Source organism: Anguilla rostrata, chromosome 13, assembly GCF_018555375.3.
Source record: "Anguilla rostrata isolate EN2019 chromosome 13, ASM1855537v3, whole genome shotgun sequence".
NCBI classification, from domain to species: Eukaryota; Metazoa; Chordata; class Actinopteri; order Anguilliformes; family Anguillidae; genus Anguilla; species Anguilla rostrata.
Genome location: NC_057945.1, coordinates 16912530 through 16937475, shown reverse-complemented (window position 1 = coordinate 16937475; position 24946 = coordinate 16912530). Strand labels below are relative to the sequence as shown.

Sequence of the window (24946 nt, the reverse complement as noted above, 5' to 3'; positions counted from 1 at the left end):
TGGAATGAAATAGTGCCGGTCCTAGTGACAGCCCTAGTTTAGAAGAGGTGCCCTGACATTCTAATCTTAGGCTACTTGCAAGTTTGATGGTGTGCAAAATTTTGTGAACTTAAGATGGGTTGAGCTAGAAAACAGTGCCGGTTTGGGGTATACTAAAACTACAACATGACTGTTGGCTAATTTACTTACTAAGCACAATGTTTCAAGCACAACCCCTCCCCGCTTTTTAATAGGCTTTAAGGGTATGTAAAGTGCATTGGAAACCACTAAATACTAAATTCCGTGCAAAATCTTTGATTCTGTTTTTGAAGGTCAATTCCGTGACTATTGTACAATATGAGGGGGCCGACATGTTGTATAATTTTAAAAACCTTTCCCTACTCTGGCCCTGCTGAGGATGAACTGTTCATACTGTACTAACTGAACACTGATAGAGGTTTGAAAACTGGAGAGGTATGTTTCACAGATTTGCTAATGATTTTTAAACCATTGTTTTCCTATTTTCACATCATAAAATCGCTGCAGTTCCTGTATTATGACTCTTTCTGTCTGCGCTTTCTAAAATGATCTAAAAATGATCTAAATATTAAATGGTACACTTAAATGTTAAATGTATTTTGGGATTTTTGGATCAAATTAGGTAAGGAACAGTAAACTTATATTAGATGAGCAAAGAAAATAATTATTATAGGTTGGTATTGGTAAGGTTATTATGAGGTTGAAGCCAGAATGTCAGAATTATTGCTACAAATTTCGGTTTAACTTGTTTGATTTGGGAATTCTGTGCACCTGAGCTGAGACAAGATGGTGTCATTTATGTACTGTGAGTTTCAAAGTTTAAAGGCTCTAATAACCTTGTAAAGACTGAAATGCAGATGACGGAAACCACTGAAACATGTCCGATTCTGATAAAAGAATAAACTAAGTAAGGGACCACAGTCTTCCTTTTGTTTTAGACTTGAGTAGCCGGCACTGTAGATTCTCTAACTCCAGTCTATTTACTGTGCGTAAGTCGCGGCCGTGAGCAGACGCTTCACGTGTTGCTGTTGATGGTGTAGCTCTGGATGGCAGTCTGGAAGAAGGCGGCCGTATTGTGCTGGGGTTTGAAGATGATGATGTAACACTTGGGAAAGAAGTAGCCGACGAGGATCCCCAGCAGGGTGCTGAGGACGGAGAAGGCGTTCACAGCCGGGAGGTATTTCCCCGTCAGCGTCAGGTACGCCGTCAGATACATGGCCCAGGAGATGTAGAATATCACCAGGCTGAACGTTATGGACTTGCCCTCGTTGTAGTTCTTGGGCAGGTCGGTGCCCATGTAGGCGAAAGAGAAGCACGTCACGCTCAGCAGTCCCAGGAACACCATGATGGTGTAGAAGATGTACGAGTTCCCCAGGGAGCAGTCGAACACAATCGCCCTGCCCATGGTGTGGGAGATGGGCTGGGGCCCGTCGACGCCAATCCACAGCCCGCAGAGGAGCAGCTGGACGGCCATGGCAACGCCCACGGCGGCCCACTGCCCGTTGTGCTTCACCCAGTAGTCGTACGCCCTGGGGAGCCTGGAGGCCATTTTGAAGATGCAGACGATCTGGAAGGAGCGGATGGCCAGGCAGGACATGCAGCCGGTGTAGAAGACGGCGAAGGCGGGGTTGCGGAGGAAGCAGTGCACGGGGCCCGGGTGGCCCACGTAGAAGAACACGCTGACGGAGCACAGGCACAGGCAGCCCAGCATGAGGAAGCACATGCTGCCGCCCGCCGACCGCACCACGGGGGTGTGGAACCTGCAGGCGAAGAGCCCGGCGATGGCCAGCGAGGAGAGGAGGGTGGAGGCGGCCGACAGCAGGATGCCGACGCCCACGGGCTCCGTGGGGATGAGGTGCTCCACGGAGCGCTTGGTGCAGCGCACGCTCCCGTTCGCCGACCACTCATCCCTTCTGCAATCCCTGCACTCGGTGGGATCGGCTGTGCAGATGGAAATAGAGCCCCTATTAGGACTCGGCTGTCAAGGACTCGGCTGTGTTCACTAAAAACGAGCGTTCACTTACCTGTATAATTGATGTATGTTCCCTCTGTGCAGATCTGACAGTCGAAACAGCAGGTGTGGTATTCTCTTTGTACCTTTTTGTAACCCTTTGTGCACTCTGGTGAACACTTCAGCTCTGGCACCTGCAAAGACGGTCATTCTTCAGATGAACGTGCCGCACTTCTGTGCTTTGCATTAGTGCACACTTCTATGTTCTTTATGTACTTATCTGCCCCGATCGTGAGTGCATGCACCCTTATTAGTGCACACTTGGGTGTTGTGTATGTACTTATCTGCCCCTATTGTGAGTACATGCACTCTTATTAGTGCACACTTTTGTGTTCTTTATGTACTTGCTTACTGCAGTGCACACATCAGACCTCAGTGGTTCCACTAGATGAACTTTCACATCACACACTAGCTCTACGTGGTAATCTTTTTAGATTGACATTTTCATTCAAATCAGGGTCCTTTACTCATTAAATATGTTCTTTGTGAGGAAATAAGTCAGAAGTAATGCATACTGTATAAAAGATAATAAATAAATAACAAATAATAAAGTCCTACAGAGGTGATGTAATTAGAATACTTACCATCCTTCTGCCCTGCCAGTAAATATATGTCTGGTTAATGCTGAATTTGATTGCTTTGCTTGTTTCGTAAGACCCAATAGTCACATGAGACCTCGAGTTCCAGTCCCAGTATACAATATCATAGTAGGCAGGCGGGTCGCCATTTTTGTCAAACTCCATGCTTTGGTTGTACAAATCAAATTTAACATCTTTCAGAGATTTGGTCACCTGAGTGAGGAGGAGAAAACTGTTAGGCAAAATATTGTTTATGAAGAACATGCACACACCATACATGATAATGAATGCAACAGTCAGGACACTGAACCCCTGCAATTTGGGTCAAAAAAATGATCACAAATAGTATGGTGTAAACTCTTTCAAACCAGTTGTAGACCTGTTCATTCTGAAATATGATATTTGAGATCAGCATAAATAATATATATATATATATATATATATATATGTGGCATTATTTCACTTGAAAATGTTTAAGATTCAATTAGGAATTTGATAATATAGTGATAACTATATTTAAAAGAATCTCTCCTCAAAAACTCTATTCTATTTTGTCAGGCTCTGTGTGTGAGTTTTCCATGTATATTTTGCACTTGTGTCCTGTTGATCATCCATGGGGCTTTCCGAGCAAAAACCAATTAACAGAATTTAATGAGGTAATGGAGCCTGCTACTTGTATTTAGGAGTTATTTTACCGCTGACAAATTTACGTTGTCATATGTAGAAATATATTGCCTCTAGGGTTGCCAGATTAAAAAAGGATTATTATCACAGCGTACTGGCTACCATGGTCTGAAATACTGAATTATCAATGAATGTAAAAATACTCATTACCAATCCCCTTCTTGTAATGTCCACGCTACATTATAAGGAAAGCTGAGCTTACCATATATGGATAGGCCCGTTTTGAGCTGTTACAACCTTGTGATTCACACTGAAGGACTTTATGTAGTGCATGTGCTACAGCGTACACCGCGGAGTAAATGGCGAAATTGTAGGTTGGATCTTCATTGAAGATTATATCTGGGTCTGCGGTGAGGCACTCGGTACATTCCTGGTTGCACGTGTCATCTACGCCAGCCAGCGACACATTGCTTTGGGCAGCCCCTTTCTCGTGCGTCAGCGAGCGTACGACAAACTCCTTGAACCCTTGCAAGGTCTTGATTCCCCCGATTGTAATTCCCAAAACAGTGCCTATGGTCTCAATTCCATTCGTCTTCATCAGCCTCTGATTAAGAGACCATGCCTCACTGGCAATCCACATTTTCGGCTGCTTTCGTTTGATGGCTTGTTCGATGAAAGGAACCGCAAACTCCTCGTTAGCAAACACCAACACAACGCTGATATTCAAAGCGGTCAGTATGTCAAGCATAGCCGGAATTTTTGAAACGTCATTTGTGACTGTGTCCTGATAGGCCAAACAAATGTCAACGGACCTAATTTGTTCTGTGAACCCCTGCAGGGCGTCCCGGCTGTAGTCATCGTCACCGCCAATGAACGCTACCCAATTCCACCCAAACTCCAGCAGGAGACGTACAAGAGCTTGCACTTGAAACTTGTCACTTGGAACGGTTCGGAAAAGGGAGGGAAACCGTTTTTTGTTACTCAGCTGTGCACTAGTGGCTCCATGAGCTACCTGCAAGAAGGAAAAAAAGTCTATCACTTAGGCCTATATTCGCGTGATATTTGTATAAACAACGGGGAAGGCAGAAGAAATGAAATTTTACCATGGGAATAAGGTTAGACATGAAGAGTGGTGCAACACTTATTGTGTCCGTGGTACCAAATGGTCCTGTCACAGCTATGATTTTTGGTTCATAGTAGAGGCTGCTGTTTCTGACTGGAACCGAGCGATTTTCCACCAGAAAGTCAAGAACGGACTTGAAGTTGTGGTTCTCTGAGCATTCATCGAAAATCTCATAGCCGAGCCTCACGCCTGGCAACAGGGTGCTGGAGTTGTTGATTTCCTCAACGGCAAACCTCATTACTTGGACTTGTTGAAAGATCGCAGTTAAAAAATCAAACCTGAAATAAAAAACATCTTGTTAGTTGCCCACCTTATCATAAACAATTCCACTACTCAATGATATTGTGGTGCTAAAGGTATAAAAGTAAAAAGACAGAATAACAAGTCACTACAACATCTATTGGGTTCAAGTCAGGACTTTGACTTGTCCACTTCAAAACTTTAAAGTAATTGAAAAGTGGCTGAAAATAGTTGAAGTAACCATGAATTATCACAGAGAGATGTATCCACTACACATCCACCAAATATCTATTCAAAGTAATGTCAATAACTGTATTAATACTAGTTTCAAATCAGGCATAAAATCTTTATTGAAAAAACCTCAGGATTGTATGAGGGTGGTTTGGAGCGCCCCTCCACCACACCAAATTCATCCCAAATGGTCCCACCCACAAGTAAACAAAAACATGGCTAAACAAACACACATCAGACCTATGCAAACGGTATCCCCGATGTTCAAAAGCACCAAATACAATTTGTAAAATTTCCACAAAGATCTCGCAATTCTGTCGCATTCTGATTTATGTGTAAATTTTAACCCAGATTTTGTGAATCCCTCCACGAGTTCAGCAAAATGGGAAATATGAGCCCCTACATATAGCTTACTGTAGCCTACCTCATAAAGGAAAACAATTAGCAATAGTCTATACCCAACTTTTCAATATTAGAGAATATTTTCCTTCAAGATGAATGTTCTGCACTATTCATAGGCAGGTGGCTTGCTCTTGTGGTTAACATTAGTGTATAGCCTATTTTAGTACATAGCCTAAGGTCACGAAAGAACATTTCATTGTTTCATTGTTGCTAAGCTTATTAAAAGGCACTTTTTGTGATGACACCGTTAAATAGTTTCAAGATGATTGATGTTAATGTCTCAGCTTTTTTTCTTCATTAGCCTTGAGAGATATATGGTTGTAAGAAGTATGACTAATATGTTGATTGTTAAATTTAACAAAATAATTATCGGTTGTTTAATGCATATTAATGTAGAGCAATTAGAAGATATATTGTTCTTACAATCTCCTGACCACAGTCTTTATGAATGCTGATATAGTGTTGTAAGCATACAAAAAAGAAACAAACCACGCAAGTTTGTGACAAAGTTTATTTCTGTTGTTTCTCTGCAGTTTTACAAAAAATGATCATGCCAGTAAAGTATCGGAACTTCATTTTGCAAGCCTGGAACTTTATTGGGGTTGTTTGCTATCTGCTAATTCATACAAATGAACCTGTGAAGAGAGCAGAATACACTATCTATATTGATAATGGGGCCAAAGATTCTCTATGAAAAAGGAGTGTTTTGCTCAGCCTCAGAGGTTGTTTTAGCGAGAGAGAATACTTTTATTTGCCTCAAACTATGGGAGGAGATATGCGGTGAGACTAAAACATTTATTGGCCATTATATCAGTCTTTCATGACATCATGAAGGACCTGGACCCAACAGCTCAGAGCCTGGCAAATTGAACTCCACCAATTCAGTCTGCACTTAGGAACTGATGGAAATGTTTAGACTGATATAATTTGATATAGCAATGTAATTGATTTCTCATACTGTCACTGATGCCTGATACGTATCATAGTGACCCCATACAATGTAGTCTGAAGCCATTCATGGATTTATATTTACAGTCACTTTAATTTTGCTTCTTTTCAGCCATAGACTTGCTTTTGTGTTTTGGATTATTGTCCTACTACATAACCCAATGACACTTCAGCTTCAGCTCACAGACAGATGACCGGATATTCTCTGTAAGAATTTTCTGGTACAGAGCAGAATTCATGGTCCCTTCAATAATGGCAAGTTGTCCAGGTCCAGAGGCAGCAAAGCATCCCACACCATCACATTACCACTGTTGGCAGGATGTTCTTACTGTGAAATGCTGTATTTGCTTTACGCCAGACATAATGGGACCTGTGAAATCCAAAAAGTTTAACTTTTGACTCATCTGTCCATAGAACATTATCCAAAAAGGCTTGGGGATGATCACGGTGCTTTTTTGAGACCAGAATTGATGTTTCTCTTGGTTAGCAGTGGTTTCCGCCTTGCTAATCTTCCATGAATTACATTTTTGCCCAGGCTTTCTTATTGTGGAGTCATGAACACTGACCTTAGCTGAGGCTAGAGAGGCCTGCAGTCCTTTGGATGTTCTTCTGGGATCTTTTGTGACCTGTATGAGTTGATGCTGTGCTTTTGGAATATTTTTGCAGGCCGTGCAAAAATTAGTGGAAATAATCATTTCCCCCGTACGTGAACGTGTACGCAAAATGGCTGTCATGCATATCCTGCGGTCATTGAGTGTCCTTTGAGCACCTCAAAAATTAATGCTACGTGTCCGCAAGGTGCAATACCCGCGTAAACTGCGGGGGCACCCGCCTGGGAAAAGTGACCCAATTCTGATTTTTGGCACAGATCAGATATGTACTATGAATGTGAAAAAAGGAAAAAGCACATGGAATCTGATACTCTCAGAACCGTTTTGGGCCATGTTCATATGTGGAAATAAATCCGATAGGAATTGGATGTCTGCCAATGCGACTGTCATCTAACCGTGCAGATTGGAATTTCCCAATCATTGCGATTAGCACGTCATTCAAAATATGATATTCTCACACTTTTTTAGCATTTGAATGAAGTGTAGCGTATATCACATGCACAGCCACTCTCCGCTGGTAACGGTAAACGTTAAAAGAAATTAAACAGGAGATGAAGGCTCGGTCCAGTGGCGAATACCTCTATTACATCCTTTTAAGTATGTGGGCCAAAGAGTCGGTAGGCTGTAGGCCAAAATACAGGGGGTGTTTGTTGCAGAACTAAGACGCTTCAAAAAGTAACAGGTGTAATTATTATCTCTCTCTCATTTTGTATCCATTGTAGATGGTGATATGTCTGTGGCGGCGTGGTTTACTTTCGTATTGGTAACCCAACCATTGTGCACGCATGCGGGTTTCAAGTGTAAACCGTGAGAGCACAGGTATCGGATATGGGTCACATTAAAAGTAGATGTAAACAGGCGGTCAAAATAATAGGATATAGGCAAAAAATCGGGACTGGGCATCAAGACCTGCGGTGTAAATGTAGTCTTTTAGTATCAGCTGTGATTTTCAGATTTGTAGATGCACTGGTTAACATTTAATCAAGAGAAAACATTCACATAGTGATTATCCAATGATTAAGACTATTGAATAAGTATATTGTTTTATTACATATGAAGCAACATTAACTTCCTTCCATTAATCATAATTAAGAACACAAGTGGCTAATTTAACCAGTCCCCCGTGATTCTAAATTGACAAACAAAATTGGAAGCATTTTCTCAGATTTCTTAATTTTACCCTCGAAATGGAGCACGGTACATACTGTATTTTAGGTAGCTGATATTTCACTTACCTGTCGCATTGCAACACTGCCGGTATTCTGTACTCTAGAATGTCACTGATGCGATGAACTGCAAAAAGGCCTCCCATACTGTATTCTCCATGCAAAGTAAAACCTGGAAAGACACCTGCTACTTTTATCTGTTCCCAGCGAAATACCAAAGTGGCTAATAACAGCCACATATTTTGTGTTGCTGTCATGACTTTTGACATGATTACTGGGGCTAAACAACACTTCAAAGCCCCCCTTTGCCTTGTTCCGTATTGCTTCTGAAGCTTGGGTCATTTATCATGTCGTTTTACATTTTACTTGATTTCCATACTTCCGTACCGAGCTTTGCAAAAGTGCTTCTGACCACATCCTGCATATGCCCTACACCATGCTGAGGTTTATGAAAAGTTCCAATAGACCGGGGTTATCCAATTTTATCCGAAAAGTGCCAGTGTGGGTGCAGGTTTTTGTTTTAACCCAGCACTACAACACCTCATTCAAGTAATGAACTAGTCCTGGACTTCAGTCAAGACCTTGTTAAGTAGAATCAGGTGTCTTAGTGCTGGGCTATCATAAAAACCTACACCCACACCAGTGCTTTTCAAATAAGGCTACACACCCCTGCAATTGACAAATGCTTATGAAAATGCGAAATTAGCTTAAAAACCCATAGCCATTTACAATTGTGATACAATATTTCAAAATAGCTTTCCTCACCAAGAAAATGAGACATTTGGAGAAAAATGAATTACTTAAAACCTCCATCTTTCCTTGATTCACCTGCAAACGTACCACGTTGGAAGAGAAAACGTGAACACATTATTAAACGCAGAGAAAATCACAGAACATTATTACAAATCTTCATGTGAGTTATTAAAAAGCTTAACTTATCCCAGTTCAAAACCAGTCGTCAACGAGTAGTTATGACAGGCCTGTTGCATCAGTGGAATAGCAATGGTTTATTGGTCAACGGAGTGTCATTTGCAGTAGCTTCCCCACCTCTGTTCAGCCATTTTTTCCTGGTGGCATTAGTGTCCAGCTTTTATGATTGTGCAGTTAACTGTGTAGAGGGGTGTGGGAAGGCTAATGGCCCACCATTTAATACTTCATCAGTCAATTAAAAAGGCTAATAAATTTGCTAACGTATGCCTTATACAATAGTCTGTTCATGACAAGTCTACTGACTGAAAAGCTAGAGCGTATAAGTTTGTGGACAATTGAATTCAACGTGCCAGTTGAAATGGGCTTTGCCTTACGTGGCTGCTAAAAAGTGTATTTTTTGCAATGTTTACATTTAAAAATTTTAAATGCAGCTGTATAGAATAAGAGACAGAGAAGCAGCCCTGTATCTATGAGATTGTGGGCCAGATTCCCAGACCCGGTGCTGCCCGTGAGCAGGGTATTTAATCTCTCTGCCAAAAATGTAAACTTTTCTCTTATCCAGGATGTTTTTTTTTTTCCTTGATGAATCTAAATAAATATTTGAAATTTACATTTGAAAGTGACAGCCTATATCTGGTTTTATAGAAAGACAGCAAATGTACATATATGTACATTTCCGCTAGTTCAGCTAAAAGTAGAAATGATTAATTATTTATCGAAGTGGGCTAGCAAACTTGCCACGTACAGGGTCGTAGAGAACAAAGTTAGCTAGCTGTATTAGTTACCTAACAATAGCAGATGCCAGCTACCTGACATAGTGAGAGTTGTCGGATTCTGTGAAGCAGTCTCCTCCTGTGGCGGTGGGGGCTATACATCTAGATTCTAGAGTAATATATGGAGTCAGGATGTGGTATGTGGTTGTGTATTCAAACAAAAACCAAGAACACTGATCAGAACTTGATACAAGTATAAATTCCAACTTTCCTACCAGACGGAGTTTGTGGTTACTTCCAGATTGAAAATGCAGAACATAAATGCGTCCTGATTTGTAACATATAGACCCAAATTCACAGGGCTGTTAGCCTAGCAAATATTGTAAATGTGTGGTATGCGGAAACCACACAGAACTCAGGCACTACAGAGCAGGTGTATTAAATTGTCCGTGCAAAGCTCCTTCCTCTTGCAAATGTATAATATGCAAAGGTTTGCTTTCTCCTGTATTACAGTCATACATAGATGGGTGTACACACAAGTCCACTGCGTTACACACAAGACACTGCGTTACAAAAGCACTTATTTCAATATAGCTTTATTTCCACACATCAGACTAAAATCATCTGTTAGATCATCGACATTGATGTTCAAGACTTAAATGATAATAAAAAGAACAACACATATTCTTAATGTTACAAATAATATGGACATCTGTATATTAGGGTTTAACAGGACTTTGACTGAAAAATATCAGAAGTTTTTTGAATGCTTTGCACTTATAACATGCAATTTATTTTATTTGATGAACACATTGTAAAAGCGATTTACCAAATTTATAACCTTTTTTTTTAATGACATTGACAATTTAAACAACTGAAAATACTGTAGCATGTTTTAAGGAAATACAATCAAAATAATCTCAGGCCATTTAATCTTTAAAATATAAAGACAGTCACCAGAACCCTTATGCACTTTAGGGAGAATGCTTGGTCCTTCCCTATACTGACATTTTCAGGATTTCCAGATTTGAATCCCAGGTTTACAAAAACATCAGTCATATCACAGGACGTCTCTGGCACACTGAAAAACCGCCATACGTAAAAATGATTAAAAGTCTATACATCTCAGCAATTTGCAAGACCTAAATCTTAGAAGCACCCAACATTTCTTCGTTCTGCAGGAGAATCAAAGGTTTTGACAGGAATGGTTAGAGTGCACAACACCAGTGTGCACGAGGAAGGGGGTATTTTTGCGCTGACTACTGAACACATTGTGTTCTTGTGAACTTGCCACAAAATCCGGCGCATGCGTGCCAAAATTGTATCTGGACTCAACACCTTAAACGTACGTCCCATCCCACGAGATATGATAATTGCGACGGCACGTGTCTCACAAGATGAGTCAAACCCTAACAAATTAATATTCAGTGACGGGTATAAAAACCGTGAAGGGCAACTAACAACCAATGAAAACTAACCATTCAAATTATACAATAAGCAAGTCAAAAAGAGCCATGCTCTGTGTGCGGTTTCCGGTAGGACCAAAGCAAAATTCGGCAAGAGAGCAGTGGAATACGAAGCGTGCAGTATGATGGAGATCACCCAGCTGAGAATGCAGCCTGGACAAAAGCAAAAGATTGGGAACCTACAAAACTGTGGCAAGACCTCAGTGGTTTATTTAAGGTTGCACACAGTTTGATAGGCAGTTGGTGTGACTGTGTGTCTTATGAGTTATAGAAAGTCCTTTATAACTAGGCTTGTAAAGTTTATCCTTTTCCCCAGGTTAGATGCTTCACAAAGGAATTTCTGTTTTTGAAATATTCAGATATTGAGCATCATTATTATACTTAATCTCGTTCAACAGGATGCTGCTGATTGGCCCACCAAACTCAGGATACCAAAAGAGAGGGAGGGTGTGGTTAGGGGTGAAAATCAATTGTTGTTACTTATATCAATGCCAATTATCTTGCCCAAACCAGAATCTAACACAAAATATGTGCATTAAATAAGGTAGAGATTTTTCAAGGCAGAGATTGCTTCCATTTAAAACATATTTCTTGTCAAACTGAATGCAGTCTCCAACCATAGGTAGGCCTATTACTTCTACTTCCAGTGCTTGGCCTACATGAATAAAGCAGCGGTGTAAATAACATTTTTATGAATTATGGAAAAAGGACTGGGCTGCTTGGAGGAAAACCTTGAAAAATTGAACCGCTGAATGAAAATGTGAAAATTACACAAGAAAACATGAGGAATTCCTACAGTCTGAGGAGCTGGGACTTAGAGCAAAGCCATACGCATATCTCAGGTATTTGGAAATATTGTGGATACTGAAGTGTACCCATCTTAATCAAATCCTGCCAAGCCAATCCTGCTTGAGTCGTGAGGTGGCGAGACATCTACAGATATGATGCCTGATTTAAAACAGGTGTGACGCTGGTTCTGCAGTCGAGCTCCTTCGTAGGGTGTGCCAGTTTCTTTCACACTTACTTACGATTTTCTGGAATGGTGAAGTTATGGGGTGTAACTGTGTGGGGAAAAGGGGGTGCTTTGGGGGGTGGGGGGGTGGGCAGGGGTTGTAGTAGTGAGATGCTTCACAGGGGATATCCAGCCATGCCTTGGAGCAGTTGTACCTCTCTGAATAACATTACGCTGGCAGGAAAACTAATGGTGGGGATTAGCGGCGATCGTCATCATCTTTAAACATACGTTTCGAGGGTTGAAAAACAAATGTGCCTTGATTCACAAATGCAGCACCATGGTGGAACGATGTAGTTTAAAAAAACAAAAACAGAACTTAAATCCATTTCAAAAGGCAAAGCATATTTTTGGCGATTCTGAGTGAGGTTAATTTGAACTTGTCAATAAATACCTAAAAATTGACGTGACGTGAGGATCTAATAGTTTTCATCTAGATGCGTGTCGTCCCATTCAGTCCCATTCAAATGCACTGACTAAAGCCACTGTGGAAGATGGACTACAGCCTGACCGCAGGTCGCGGTTTGAGCACGGTTCTAGTTCTCTGTCCCCGAAGGTGTCAGAGGAACAGCACCAAATATAAGACTGGCCCTGCGTTCAGTACCACACCTTCACACCCGAGGGTGGGGGCTCCTCAGTGAGAGTCCCCCCTCCCTCTTCCCGCTTATCGCCAAGCGCAGCGAGTTCTTTGAAAGGCGCTTTATGAAAATGCAATTTTTCACTGCAGGGTTACAAGGGCAGAAAACGAACTCGAGCTGCTTTTTCTCAGAAACCCACAGGCAGAAAATGTTCTGGATCCTAGACAGCATAACTGCTCAAGAAACCAATCTGCCCACCTCCAACCCTGCACCGTTACAATGGCTCATAACAAATTTCTTTTTCTTTTTTTAAACCAATCCCCCACCCCAACTCATACCCTTCCTAACCCACTAATTTTTGATGACATTAAATTTTAATGGGCATGTTTTAACTTGCAAAAGTCTTCCCCGTGTCATCCTTCCCTTTGTAGGTCCTCTTCCCATGTGTGAAGGGTATATATCTGTACTTGATCATATGCTGCAAAAGCAAAGAAAACAATCAATTCAAACATAGGTTCAGAATAATAACGTTAATATATGATGTTATATTATATTTCTCCTGGCTGTTCTGCTTTGTAAACCAATTTTTTTAACCATTTTGGTTGGGGGAAAAAAAATAATAATTCCAAGCCCAAATTTTCTTTTTCTCATATGTTTTTAGTGTCCACTTGTATTTTTAAGCTGCTCCCTCAATTTAGGACTGCGCATGCAGTCTGCCAGCTGCGTCTGTTTGCTCTGCAGTCCGCCTGCTGGTCTGCGCAGTCATTCACAGCACACTTGCACAGCCAATACAGGCACCCAATCGATCAGAGGTGGCCACTGGTGCATGCTGGGAATAGGATAAACCCACTGACACATAGTCTCCTCCCCTGGGCAATGCTTCTGGCAACATCTGCCACTGCCATGGTCAGGATTCACTATTACCAGACCATAAATTCATATCTCTAGTTTCTCATTTGAAGTCAAGTTACATCAATAAATCCATTCCCTGAATTACTTAAATATATTACATTAATTTGGCAGACCCTTTTATCCAAAGCGACGTACAATAAGTGCATAAATAGACCAAATACTTTTTTTAAAACAAGCTGTCATTACCAGAACAATGTAGAGCTTGTAAATTTTGAGCCAACTTTCGGTCAACAGAAAGAATGCCCTTTTTCAGGTGTCCATACCTTTATCTGTCTCTTCATGGTGATGCAGAACAGCATGATGAAGTACATGACTAGTATTGGCCAGAACACGGGCACGTTGAAGGCTTCGAAGAAGGTGCAGATCATCGCTATGACAATGCCCTTTGTGGCAGAATGCCTACAACAGACAGGACAGCAACAGCCATTAAAACAGGCAGCGTGTAGATGTAAAGACCAGGTGAACAGTATAGCCGTGGTAGCTGTTCTTAAGACCGGTGCCGAGTTCTCACCAGAACTTAAACTCTGGCAGCCTCCGGATGAACGGCCGGAACTCCTCGTTTTGCTTTGTGGGTAATGTAGGCCCTTCGTCTATAACGCAGAGATGAGAAAGCTTTATGTGAAAAAAACACTGAAAAATCTGAGCCTGATTAGAATGCATTTTTTGATCGATGAGCAGTTACTTTTATTGTACACTGCTTAACAGCCTTTAGTATTTAAATGAATCATTGAGTTAGACTTGCCCATGTCATCCAGTAATGACGGGTCCACTTTCGGTGACAGGAAAGCGATGAACAGGTTCAGATGGTAAATCCCCAGAGCGTACGTAACTATGTACCATCCCTGCATTTGTCAGAAAAACGATGAGAAATGAGCATTTATGAAAGGCCACCAGCTGAAATGACCATGTTCACAATTCATACGAGCACCAGAAGAATGTACATGTAGAAAAGATTAAAGAGCTGCCTCGATGTACCTGTAATAGATATACCCTAATCATGTAAATAGCAGTTAACAGAAGGGTGGATCCCCATCGCACGGCAGAGAAGGGTGTCGACTTGTCCAACCATGACTGATAAACCTGAAAAACAGAAAATAATAATTACAGAGATGCCATGAGTTTTTGGGAGAGTGACATTTTTTCACTTTCAGTTTCCCATCCCAGATGGCATTAAGTGAAACTGTGAATTCTGGGCTTAAGTTGAGTAATTACCTGACTTACATTCGAAAATGGAATAAGTGAAATGCAGACATACTTGCCCGATGCCACCGAAAAAGCTGCCGATTACAGATGGCTTCCCATGAATGGACTCTCCTGTACTGTCCCCTTCTGACATTCTGTCTGAGGAAGGAAACAGAATCAACTGACGATTCACACACCATTGACTAGGGCCCTAGCACTAGCAGGTCATTGGATTCCTAATCGAACAACCCCACACCCATTAGACTCTGATTTACTTTATCGCAACCATTCATTTGAACAGACTTGATGCATATGCTGAGTACTCTCAGTTTTTGGAGATATTAAATACTGTTATAGGTCCACATCCCAATATCTCAGATAAAATGTACAATATAGCCTGATTTTTTGTGGAGGCTGAAATGGACATTTTGGATTCACACAGAAAATGTTTTATTTTAATACAGAGGTATTGCCTCCTCGATTCTGTTTCTGGTATGCTTTTAGTTGACCAAAACCATATGTGAGCTAATTATCTGATAAATCAAAGGAACTGGAACTGTGGCAGGTGGTGGATTTTCGAAGAGCTTCCTTGTCAGATGCGGTAATCGAACCACGGTCTTCCAGTTCTAGTGCAGCAACATTACCTAATCACCAAAAGACTTAGTCAAGCCCCTTAGCGAGGCAGGATATTTTCCTACAAAGGCCTTCTAGCAACATCACCCTGGCATACAGTCACAATGTCTACTGTCTGCAGTTACAAAGTGCCAGATTCATTTTTTTTTTTGAAACTCATGCTTTCTGAATGTAATTGAAGCTGCACACATTTTTTTTAAAGAGCTACTAAATGCATACTGTGCTGATGTAGTGTACATATGTGGAAGAGGATTTACTCCTATTAATGGATTGGTAGTTGAGACTGGAATTGTTCAGCGATTACCCAAAGTGGACATTATTCAGTTCTTTTTTATTAATTTCCATCTCCTACATCACAGTTTGAACAGTTAAATAATTTTGTTACTTCTTTTAATGTAGCTGTTTGCAACATGGCACAATAAGCACAATGTGCACATGGGACTTTTATTCTCCATCGCATGCATAGCTATTTCTGAAATAATGTGGTTTAAAAGGGCAAATAATCCCTCTAAACATAAATAGCACCCAAATAAGAAAAATTAACATCTTGTTAATATTCTGGGATTGCAACTGTGGCTAGAACAAAAACCAGCATACACATGGGGTCCCCAGGACCAAGGCTGGGAACCACTGCTCTAGTGACCCTGACATGATCCTGCAGGCAAGATGTTGCAGACAAGAAGGGGGTGAAGGCTAGACCTCAACACCGGAACTGTGTGACCTTTTACCGTCCCCCAATGTGTTAACGATTTTGATCGTAGTAAGCAATCTCGTCGGTTTGTGTCAATGAGAACCGCAAGAGTGATTGCAGAATCTAAAAGCACCACAGGACTTGTATCTAAACCAACGAAAATGATTTATAGCAGTAAGCAAACTGATTCTCATATTGTGTCAATGTTTGACTCATATTTCAAACCTTCGAATCACAAAATATTAAATGGCAAGTTAGCTCGACGTCTGCAAGACTGTTCAAAAGGAAACATCTTGCTTTCTAGCTCGTCACTGGGTAGTATGGCAAGCTTAAATCCTGCTAGACAGCCGCCCATTGTGGGAATATCAAATACGAAGAACAAATAAAGATGATTTTAAAATTATTTAATTAGGCAACTTTGATTGTTACACGACCCAGCTTTAAATCTACCGATTGATCGTGTATGCTATTATATGGTATTCACGTTCATTCAAGAAACGTCAGCATACTTTAGTACTAGTTATATATTATTATATGGGCTAATTAGCTGTCGCTGGACATCTCTGGTTAGCTTGTTAGCTGATAAGAAATCTACCTAACATTACCTATCAACAAATCATTAAGCAATCGGCTTAATGATAAATTAATGATAACGGCCAAACATAAATTAAAATGCGTTCTCAAAACAAAGGATGGTTAGCTAGCCAGCTATGGTTTACTTCCAAAGTAGCCTTGTTTCTTGCTAGTTAGTGAGCCAACAAGCTATGCTACTATAATGAACCTGATAAGCCATCAGGGTAAACGTTAGCTAACGTTCAACTGTCTGTCTGGAATATGTAGTTTTTCCTACTAGCGTTTATATTTCAAACAAACGATCGAAAAGTAAAATTGGACTATTATTCCCATAAGCTAATGAGTACATTCCCATCGCAATCGCTATTGGAGAACAACCGGTTTTTGTAGTTTGTTATCTCCTTTCAGCAGTATCAATTGCATCACAGCTCAATCACACAGAACACCAACTACCCACAAACGCCCGCATAATGAACAACTCACTTCCGGCAAGCACTCGGCTACAGGAAGTTAAATGTTCATTGAGATGTGCTATAAAAGAAAAAGAACCGATACTATTTAGTAATAGGCTGCATATAATACAGAGTGACCCTTTACAACACGCGTTACAGTTTACGAAAATAAGAGCCCTACCAGCAAAACCATTATAGTTTCTCACCTGCTGCCTCTGTGTTACTCCGCTCGGGCTTCCCTCTTGTGGAGCAGCTCTCAGAATGTGAACACGTCAGTACTTCCACAGCGATTTGTTCAGGAAATACGGCAGACAAGATTAACAGAGCCCAGATAGAAACATTGGCTGACCTCAACAATAGTAACAATTGATTTTAAGGTTAAACACTCGGATATTTTTGAAAGCGTGTTAATAAATTATATTTTAGAGTTAATTTTTCTTTCAGTAAAAAAAAAGAAATTAATTTTATGTCCACTCTAAATGTCAATTCTGGGCAACCATCAAATAAATTATAACTGAAGGTGCAATTTGGGGGGGGGGTTGTCAACAAATGTATGTCAGGACATTTTATGTATTATGCATACATATCAAGAGTATGATACTATAAAAGTAGAATAATTGTATTATGTGCATGAGAAAACCTGGAAAACACATTTGGTTGAAGTTTCAACTGAACGTTGAAAGTTACACCAGATCGCAGCTCATTTAGCCACACAGCATTTCTGAGCTACAGCCTTTTATTATGCTCTAACATTCAAATTAATCTGTTGAGGCCAAACTGATACACCAACACAATGAGTTCAACCGAGCTATCAATTCAAGGAAATCCTATTGGGAACTTGCTTAAATTAGCTAATTCGTGCTAGACTTCCTGAATTATAGTCATAAAATGACTTGAAGCCAATCTTCAGGGCAGTGTTAATTGATTAAAAAGGTGCACTAGTTAATGCTGCATGCACCAGTTATACAAGTACCTATTGTACTTAATTAACTTGACATCTGGCAAGGGACCTAAGATCACTTGCCAGTGTATTGTGTTGTTTTTAAGCACAGGTATTGGAAGGAATAAAATGGACATTCAATTGCATGTCTAAGAAATTCAGTAACAGGTTTATGAGTGTAATGGATTCATAAATACATGATGAATGCAATAATTTTATTGCATTCATTCACAATTATAAACATTATTATCAATTTTAATATGCTGGTACTTCTTTTCTTGAGCACATTGGTCTCAGGTTGCATGTGCAATATGAAATAAGTTCCAAACAAAAATAATAAACTTATTTGAAGAATAATTGGGTAATATACATAGGTACAACCACTGACGGCATAATGTCACTGTACTGATGTGGAATTACAGTATATTTTCTTGCTTTAGAATGCCCTATACTTGCCATTGTAAACCTGGCTGGTAATCAGAACCTTCTCTAAGTACCTAAATATATGGCCTGGGTGTTAAAAACATGCAAAACATGTACTTTAGCCCGATACTTTTTAAAACAATTTTTGTTGCCTGCTGGCTAAACAGAGGAAATGTCACAATTCCCTGACCCCCATGTTCAGCTAGTTCACACAGCAATTACAATCTGAAGACTATCCTTTTTATAAATGGTTATTTTTAAAAACTTGTTTAATAAATAAGAATGAATTTCATTATACTAATTGGAAACAGTTGAAGTTCGATTTAATATTCTATCTTAACCAAGTGCTGTGCCTCTCGGTCCAGTTATAGGAGTTTTGGAAACAACTGTACCCCTAGTAATTCTGAAAGATAGTCTTGGCATATTTATTGTGCAGACTAATTTTCTCTCTTAAGTTTTAGAATCCAGAGACTTTGTGAAATACAACATAAATATTAGACCTGATAAATTAATATATTTACCTATAGTTTACATTAGAACCAGCTAAGATGTAATTATTGCATACAACTATTCAATGATCATACAAGGACATACATTATCCTTTTTATTACATTTACCTGACTGCCAAATTAATTTAAGATAAAATTCTGTGTGTTGTGCTGTGGAACTGTATTTGTTCTACAGTGGTGCAGTTAAACTTACAGTAAGTAAGCAAAAATGCTCAATATTGTTTCACATACAAAGCTAAAAGTGTATGTGGTTTAAATTATGAAGAGGTGTACCTTTTTATATTGTTCTGCACAATATGATACACCTTCTGCGTATATGCTTTACATTACATTACATTTATTTGGCAGACGCCTTTATCCAAAGCGATGCACAATAAGTGCATACTGAAGGTCATTGGAACAACTACAAAACACAGGTCCGATGAGGTACAGTACTCATTGAATACAGTACTATGAATAACTTGTAACAGTTAGTCATAGCCATGAACACATTAAGTCCAGTTCACACAGTAGACATTACTCTCTGACCTAACCTATGCTAAGTCAAACTAGGAGGCATGACAACATCAAGATAATGATACAAAGTACAATATAAGTGCTGGGTGGAGGTACATGTAATATGAAGTGGCAAATGAGTTTCATGTGTAACATGAAGGTTCTATAGGAAATAAGTAGAGGGAGTGCCCCACAGAGTGGTGATAGTTAGTTAGTCAGTCCAGGTATAGTTTGAAGAGATGGGTCTTCAGACCATGGCGGAATATGGGCATATGCTGTGCATAGGTTTTAGGAAAATGAATCTACATGCAATCCCTAAATGCCAAATACGTACTATTTACATTTCTTAAGAAACTTCATATGCAGGATATTGTTATTCTTATTTAGAATAATATTGTTTTCATTTACTGTAGAAGTATACTGTAAGCATACATTTTAACGTTAAAAATGAACAGTATTGCAATATAAAATGATCTCACATTAAAGAAGCAATTTCACCTTAAAATGTTTATCGTAATGTTTTGCAGAAAGATCCTAGTCCAGAAAAAGCCAAGCAGTTTTTCAAAGAAAGAAAAATGAAACTGAAGGGTTTTGCACAAAGTTGTAGTTTTTGAGAGAACTGTCCGTTTAAGAGCCAATCAGCTTTGACGCTTTTTGCCAGTTTTCTTCGTCACTACTGAACTACAGTACCCAGTCGGCTCCTCGTGGGTGTATGATACATGATAAAATGTAATTGGATTTTCATTATTTTATCCTCCTATACGATTTGAGAATACTGCCAGGTCCTAGAACTGACCTTTCTTGGAGAGAACTTGCCTGACAATTGCACTGGGGTAAGTTCTTAATTGCCCGAGGGAAACCCCTTACATCCCCTAGCCCGGCTTTGACAGCTTTTTACTGTCTACAAGTACAGGTTGCAGTCGCGACGATGGGCGCCGGTGAGAGTTCGACCAGGAAAGTGTCTTTCGGGCTCGACGAGGACGACAGAGTCAAGGTTTTACATGGAGTGAAGGTAATGAAAATCTGACCCACTGTCAAGTGCACAGCATATGAAGCTAACTAGAAAGATATGTAGTGCTATGGGTGTTGTTGTTAGCCCGTTAGATGATTAGCTTGCATTGATATGTAAATTGTGTCTGGTTGTCTTTTTCGCTGGTTTATGTTCATAGTACAGAAACACTTAGCAACCAAATGTACAAGGAAATTGTACGTATATTTCAGCTAGCCGACTAAATGTTTCCATGACCTTATATGAACTCGGCTGAGCAACCTTGCATGCTGGTTGCTGTGCAATGCCTGATACTGCGACACGATGGACAGTGGGTTACGGTCGGTGACAATCCGGTGGCAAAGTTAGCTAATTAGCAGATATTTCACGAGCAAGCTTGCTATTACAGATGTGTAACGCTTGCTTGTCCACAGTACTTGGTTTTGTAAAGGACACAAATGACATGTTCTCATCACAAAAAGCAGTGCTTCCTGTTGCAGTTTGCCATGCCTTAGCGACATGCATGAGCAAATATTTGTAATCCAGATGATAAAAACGATGATTGTGTCTCGCGCGTGTAGAGTGAATTCAGCTGCTCGTGCTCTCGGAGTTTTGTTGCAAGCTGAGAGATGACTATTTTCTCCCGCTTCTGGCAAATTAGTTTGTTGGCTAATGAAGTACTGAATAATTGCTGGATGTTTGCTATGCACTCGGTAGGACTACATGCATAAGTAGTTCTGTATTCAATTTTATATTGTAGATTTAAATATAATTCGTTTTGTTAAATGGAAATACCTTAAATAATTATCTGTGTAGTTAAAGATACATTTTCAGTGGGGGTGATGGAACAGTGAAACATACTGTATGGGTATTGCAAGTGATTATCCCCTGTCGTCCTCGATCGTCTGTTTAGATTGTTTAAATCACACCCACGTGTTCTGTGAATAATTGCAGACACGGTCTGTGACTGAAGTCAGTGTACTGGATTTTGGTGATTACCAAATGATGGAAGGTTTCTTGGTTAGCTGTGTAGGCGTCGGTTTAATCCGTTGCAGATTCTGTATTATTCGTCGCTCCTCGTGTACACAGTGCACTTGTTTTAGGTTGCTATCTATTCGGATTATTACTTGCTAACGGGTGCAGTGTTGCACTTTTAACGTTTTTGTTTGACCGGAGCGAATGACAGAGCACCCTACTGCAGACTGGCTTTAGTTCATCCCGGTTTTTTTTTTTTTTGGCGCACTCACCTAAACATGGCTAAATTTCTGGTTTTGGGTTTTGAGCGCTTCACGAAGAAACAGCGGAACATCTGTATCCGTAGGTAGGTATTGGTGATCTATATTGATTTGTACCACAGAATAACTTGCTGGATGTCTTGAAACTTTCTGTTGTTTTCATAAAGCTTGTTCAGGCCTTAATAACATTACAGGTCAGGTCAGGTTAACAGGCCATTATATTTTAGATCTATAGAAACTCCAAGGTATGTATTACCGTATATTTAACACTTTAGCACTTATTTTTATTATTTATTATTTTTGCATTTTTATTGAGCCTCCAGTGGAATCCAGGTGATCTCTGGACTTCAGTTTCAGAACCTCCGCCAGTTGCATACAAGAAACTTTTTAGAATTTGAATTAATTGCATTAATTGCACAAAACACATGTGCAATAAAAGAAGGCCATTGGTTCTGGTTCCTTGATTTTATTTCCAGTAAATCAACAGAAAATAAGTTGTAAAATGAGATGTGAAGTCAGGCCAAGCGGATTTTGCGCACGGATGGTGACTGGGAAGCCACTGCAGAAGGCGTTTTACAAAAGAACTTGAATGCGATAAAGGCAGTATGGTGATCCTGGTTCAAAAAAGCCAGTTCACTGTATTTTTAGCTAATTCCCTGAGCATGAATCCATGATCAGCTGATCCAACCATAATCCCAATCTAAAGGAATTTGTACGTAATGCTACTTTACCCAAGGCTGGTGCTTAGGGATACATCTACTCCAGGGACTCCCAAGATGGAGTACGTGAAGGATATTTATTATTTAATATTTTCCATTTTTAACAATGTTGTTTATTTTGCGATATTTATTAATAGATTTTTTTGCCCTTATTTAACTAGCTAGATCAACTGACTGTCATTGATCTTGCCTGATCATTTTAATCGCTGCGTGTAACGGTGTTGCGAAAGGACTCCATTAGTACGCAGCTTCAGGCCTGCAGATCAGGCCCGTGGTTGGGCGAAGCCTGCAATAGTAGTCCAAGGTTTTAGGGCCTACCTTGTAGTCATGTAGCTGCAACTCCCCCTGTCCTAATACTCAAGCTCTGCCATTGGCTGAAAGTCTGTGGTCATTGTGGTTATTTCTGTAGGAAACCCTGAGTGCCTGCCCTAACCAAGCTGTAACTTGGCGGATGGCCATGCCATCCTGGTAAACCCAATGACAGCTGCAGAAATGCCAAAAAAGGAAGTGCTGAATTTTTGGTGCAGATGGCGTGTGAGAGGAGGTGTAGTTCCTAATCCAGGTTTCTGTGTCCAGCTCTCTGAGGATGTTTTGCAAAGGATGCGGGACTCTGTGCACGGCCCAGTCTCTCAGGCGAAGCCCACAGGGAGCCCCAAAGGAGACCCAGGTACGACACCCCGCCCCCTTCTCCTCCGCTGTCCACACGACCCCCTCACCCGACACCGCAACGAGTCTGCGCTTCTGCCTCAAACAGCAACCACAAAGGGCTTACGGCTGCTACATCATAGGTTACGGAGGACCGCTGGACGCAGTCAAGTTTTACTTTTTGTCGCTGTGTACATGATTTGATTTTAAGACACTCCAGGAAACGATATAGAAGCAGGACACATTCATGGAAAAATACGAGCCTGTCAGTGGTGTGATGGCGTGATGGTCTTGATGTGTAAGAGTTGTTTGGTAATGAGTGATGTCACTTTCAGTCCCACAGCCAGGACCCACTGCGCCCGAGGTGCAGGAGGAGCTCCGTCACAGGTGGGTAGACCGGGCGTCCCTCCACAGTGCCCGCTGAAAATGTTGAAAATAGTTTAAAATGACAACATGCTGAATTTTAAATTGTGTGAATTTTTGGTTTTGAGTGTCATCTTGACAAAGGTGGTTAGAATTCACATTCTAACTGGCATGGAATTAATTTGGATTTGGAGGTCATTTCTACACTGGTTTACTGACACTTGGCAGCAATGATGATTCATCCTACTGTGCATTTCTTATGTACCCTTTAATATGGGGGATAGAGTGCTTCCTTAAGAGCAAAGCACTTGGTGGCTTTTTAGAAGTAAGAACTCAGTACATTAAATGCCTGAATAACCTCAAAAAAACAGCTGACTGAAGAAGTGAGATTCGTGTAGGGGTAAATGATGCAAAACATTAGAAAAACACAACCTCAGTAATACAATACGAACACAGAAAATCTGCATTTGAACTCCGGTGGTGGGTTTGATGTGTTTTGGCACCGTTTTAGTATTATCTGAATCCCAACCTGCTCTTTAGTCTGATTTTTTGAACCCTTTAAAAATCATTTGCTTTTCTGCCCCCAAAGAATCAAGGTTTAACTTTGAATTAGCTCAAGACTTTCAGTCTTTGGCACTGTGAGCTGGAGAACTACATTTAACATGCTGAAACTACAGAAGACAAAACAAAAATGCTTTAAGCCTTTTTCTTGAAATCATTTCTTTTTTGTATTGGAGTTTTATAAAATTTTTGTTGTGTTTGCTGTCATCTAGTGGTGTTAGTTGGGACTGCATTGAGACCAGTTCCTGTCTGTTGATAGAAGAATCCGTACAATGTGCTATCTGTCCTTAATGTCTATTGAGAGCCATCAGTTGTATGTCTGAGTGTGTATTGTGTAATGAGTAGCCTATATTGTGTCCTTATGTTGTGTAACTGGAAAATAGTGTGTCTGCAGGCAGTGAGCCTTATGTACAGTAGAGGTGTATGCGCAATGAGAAAGTTTAAATTGTTTGTATTAGTCTACAGGGCAGTCAGTGTGGAATGGCTCCACCATATCTCAAGCCAATTTTCAGACCTTACACCCAGGCCAAATCTCTTCACTCCATAACATCGAGGCAACTGGCTATCCCCTCCCTCTGTAGTTTCTTCCCCAGCTGCGAGGCCTTTATATCGCTCCCCCCCCCCTCAATGATAGCAGAAACTTCTCAACGTTGTAAGGGCAGCGGAATCATAGCCCATCTTCAGATGCCGACTGAAGACATGCCCTTTCAGCCTGCATCACCATTCCCATCTTGATCTCTACCTCTGAACAGCCCTACATTTTGTATCAATTCATGTTATGGTAGTTTTCATGGTTTTAGGTTTTTTTTTTTCTTAGGGCTTCTACATGTATTCAGGATTTGTATTTTGGTTCCTGATAAGCATAGTAACCCCGCATGAGTGCTTTAGAAGTGCTGTGTCTATACCTGCTGCCCTGGGAATGTTGTTAGCCAGGTCTATCACTATTACTCTTATAAATCTGGTGAATGCACCTG

At 40.4% G+C, this 24946-nt stretch overlaps 3 protein-coding genes across 8 annotated transcripts in view; 1 reads left to right on the top strand and 2 right to left on the bottom strand.

The window, feature by feature from the left end:
- Positions 1-24946, top strand: part of LOC135237493 (MICOS complex subunit mic25a-like) — a 124344-nt gene that overhangs the window by 23679 nt on the left and 75719 nt on the right. The window contains exons 1-4 of one of the 4 annotated variants that reach the window (XM_064304655.1): positions 20138-20294; positions 20375-20473; positions 22980-23070; positions 23384-23435. In XM_064304655.1, the coding sequence (XP_064160725.1) occupies positions 20390-20473; positions 22980-23070; positions 23384-23435 (227 nt within the window). In that variant the 5' untranslated portion in view covers positions 20138-20294; positions 20375-20389. Of the gene's footprint in view, positions 1-20137; positions 20295-20369; positions 20474-21457; positions 21771-22979; positions 23071-23383; positions 23436-24946 lie in introns of those variants that run through there. The other 3 variants (XM_064304656.1, XM_064304657.1, XM_064304658.1) reach the window with 3 other exon arrangements.
- LOC135238325 (taste receptor type 1 member 2-like) lies at positions 656-5254 on the bottom strand. The gene is made up of 5 exons (XM_064306107.1): positions 5250-5254; positions 4335-4632; positions 3494-4243; positions 2043-2163; positions 656-1959 (listed from the first exon to the last, which is right to left on the bottom strand). The coding sequence occupies exons 1-5, from the start codon at positions 5252-5254 to the stop codon at positions 1034-1036; spliced, it is 2100 nt and encodes a 699-aa protein (XP_064162177.1). The 3' UTR covers positions 656-1033.
- LOC135237497 (protein RER1) lies at positions 10176-17444 on the bottom strand. Of its 3 annotated transcripts, XM_064304664.1 has the most exons (8): positions 17301-17366; positions 17126-17173; positions 14819-14904; positions 14539-14643; positions 14306-14405; positions 14075-14153; positions 13827-13962; positions 10176-13129 (listed from the first exon to the last, which is right to left on the bottom strand). In XM_064304664.1, exons 3-8 carry the CDS (start codon positions 14897-14899, stop codon positions 13040-13042), a joined length of 591 nt encoding a protein of 196 aa, XP_064160734.1. In that variant the 5' UTR covers positions 14900-14904; positions 17126-17173; positions 17301-17366; the 3' UTR covers positions 10176-13039. The 3 variants fall into 3 exon arrangements, with proteins under 3 accessions (XP_064160734.1, XP_064160731.1, XP_064160733.1); XM_064304661.1 differs by lacking the exon at positions 17126-17173 and having other exon boundaries at positions 17301-17444; XM_064304663.1 differs by lacking the exon at positions 17126-17173 and having other exon boundaries at positions 14819-14900; positions 17301-17387.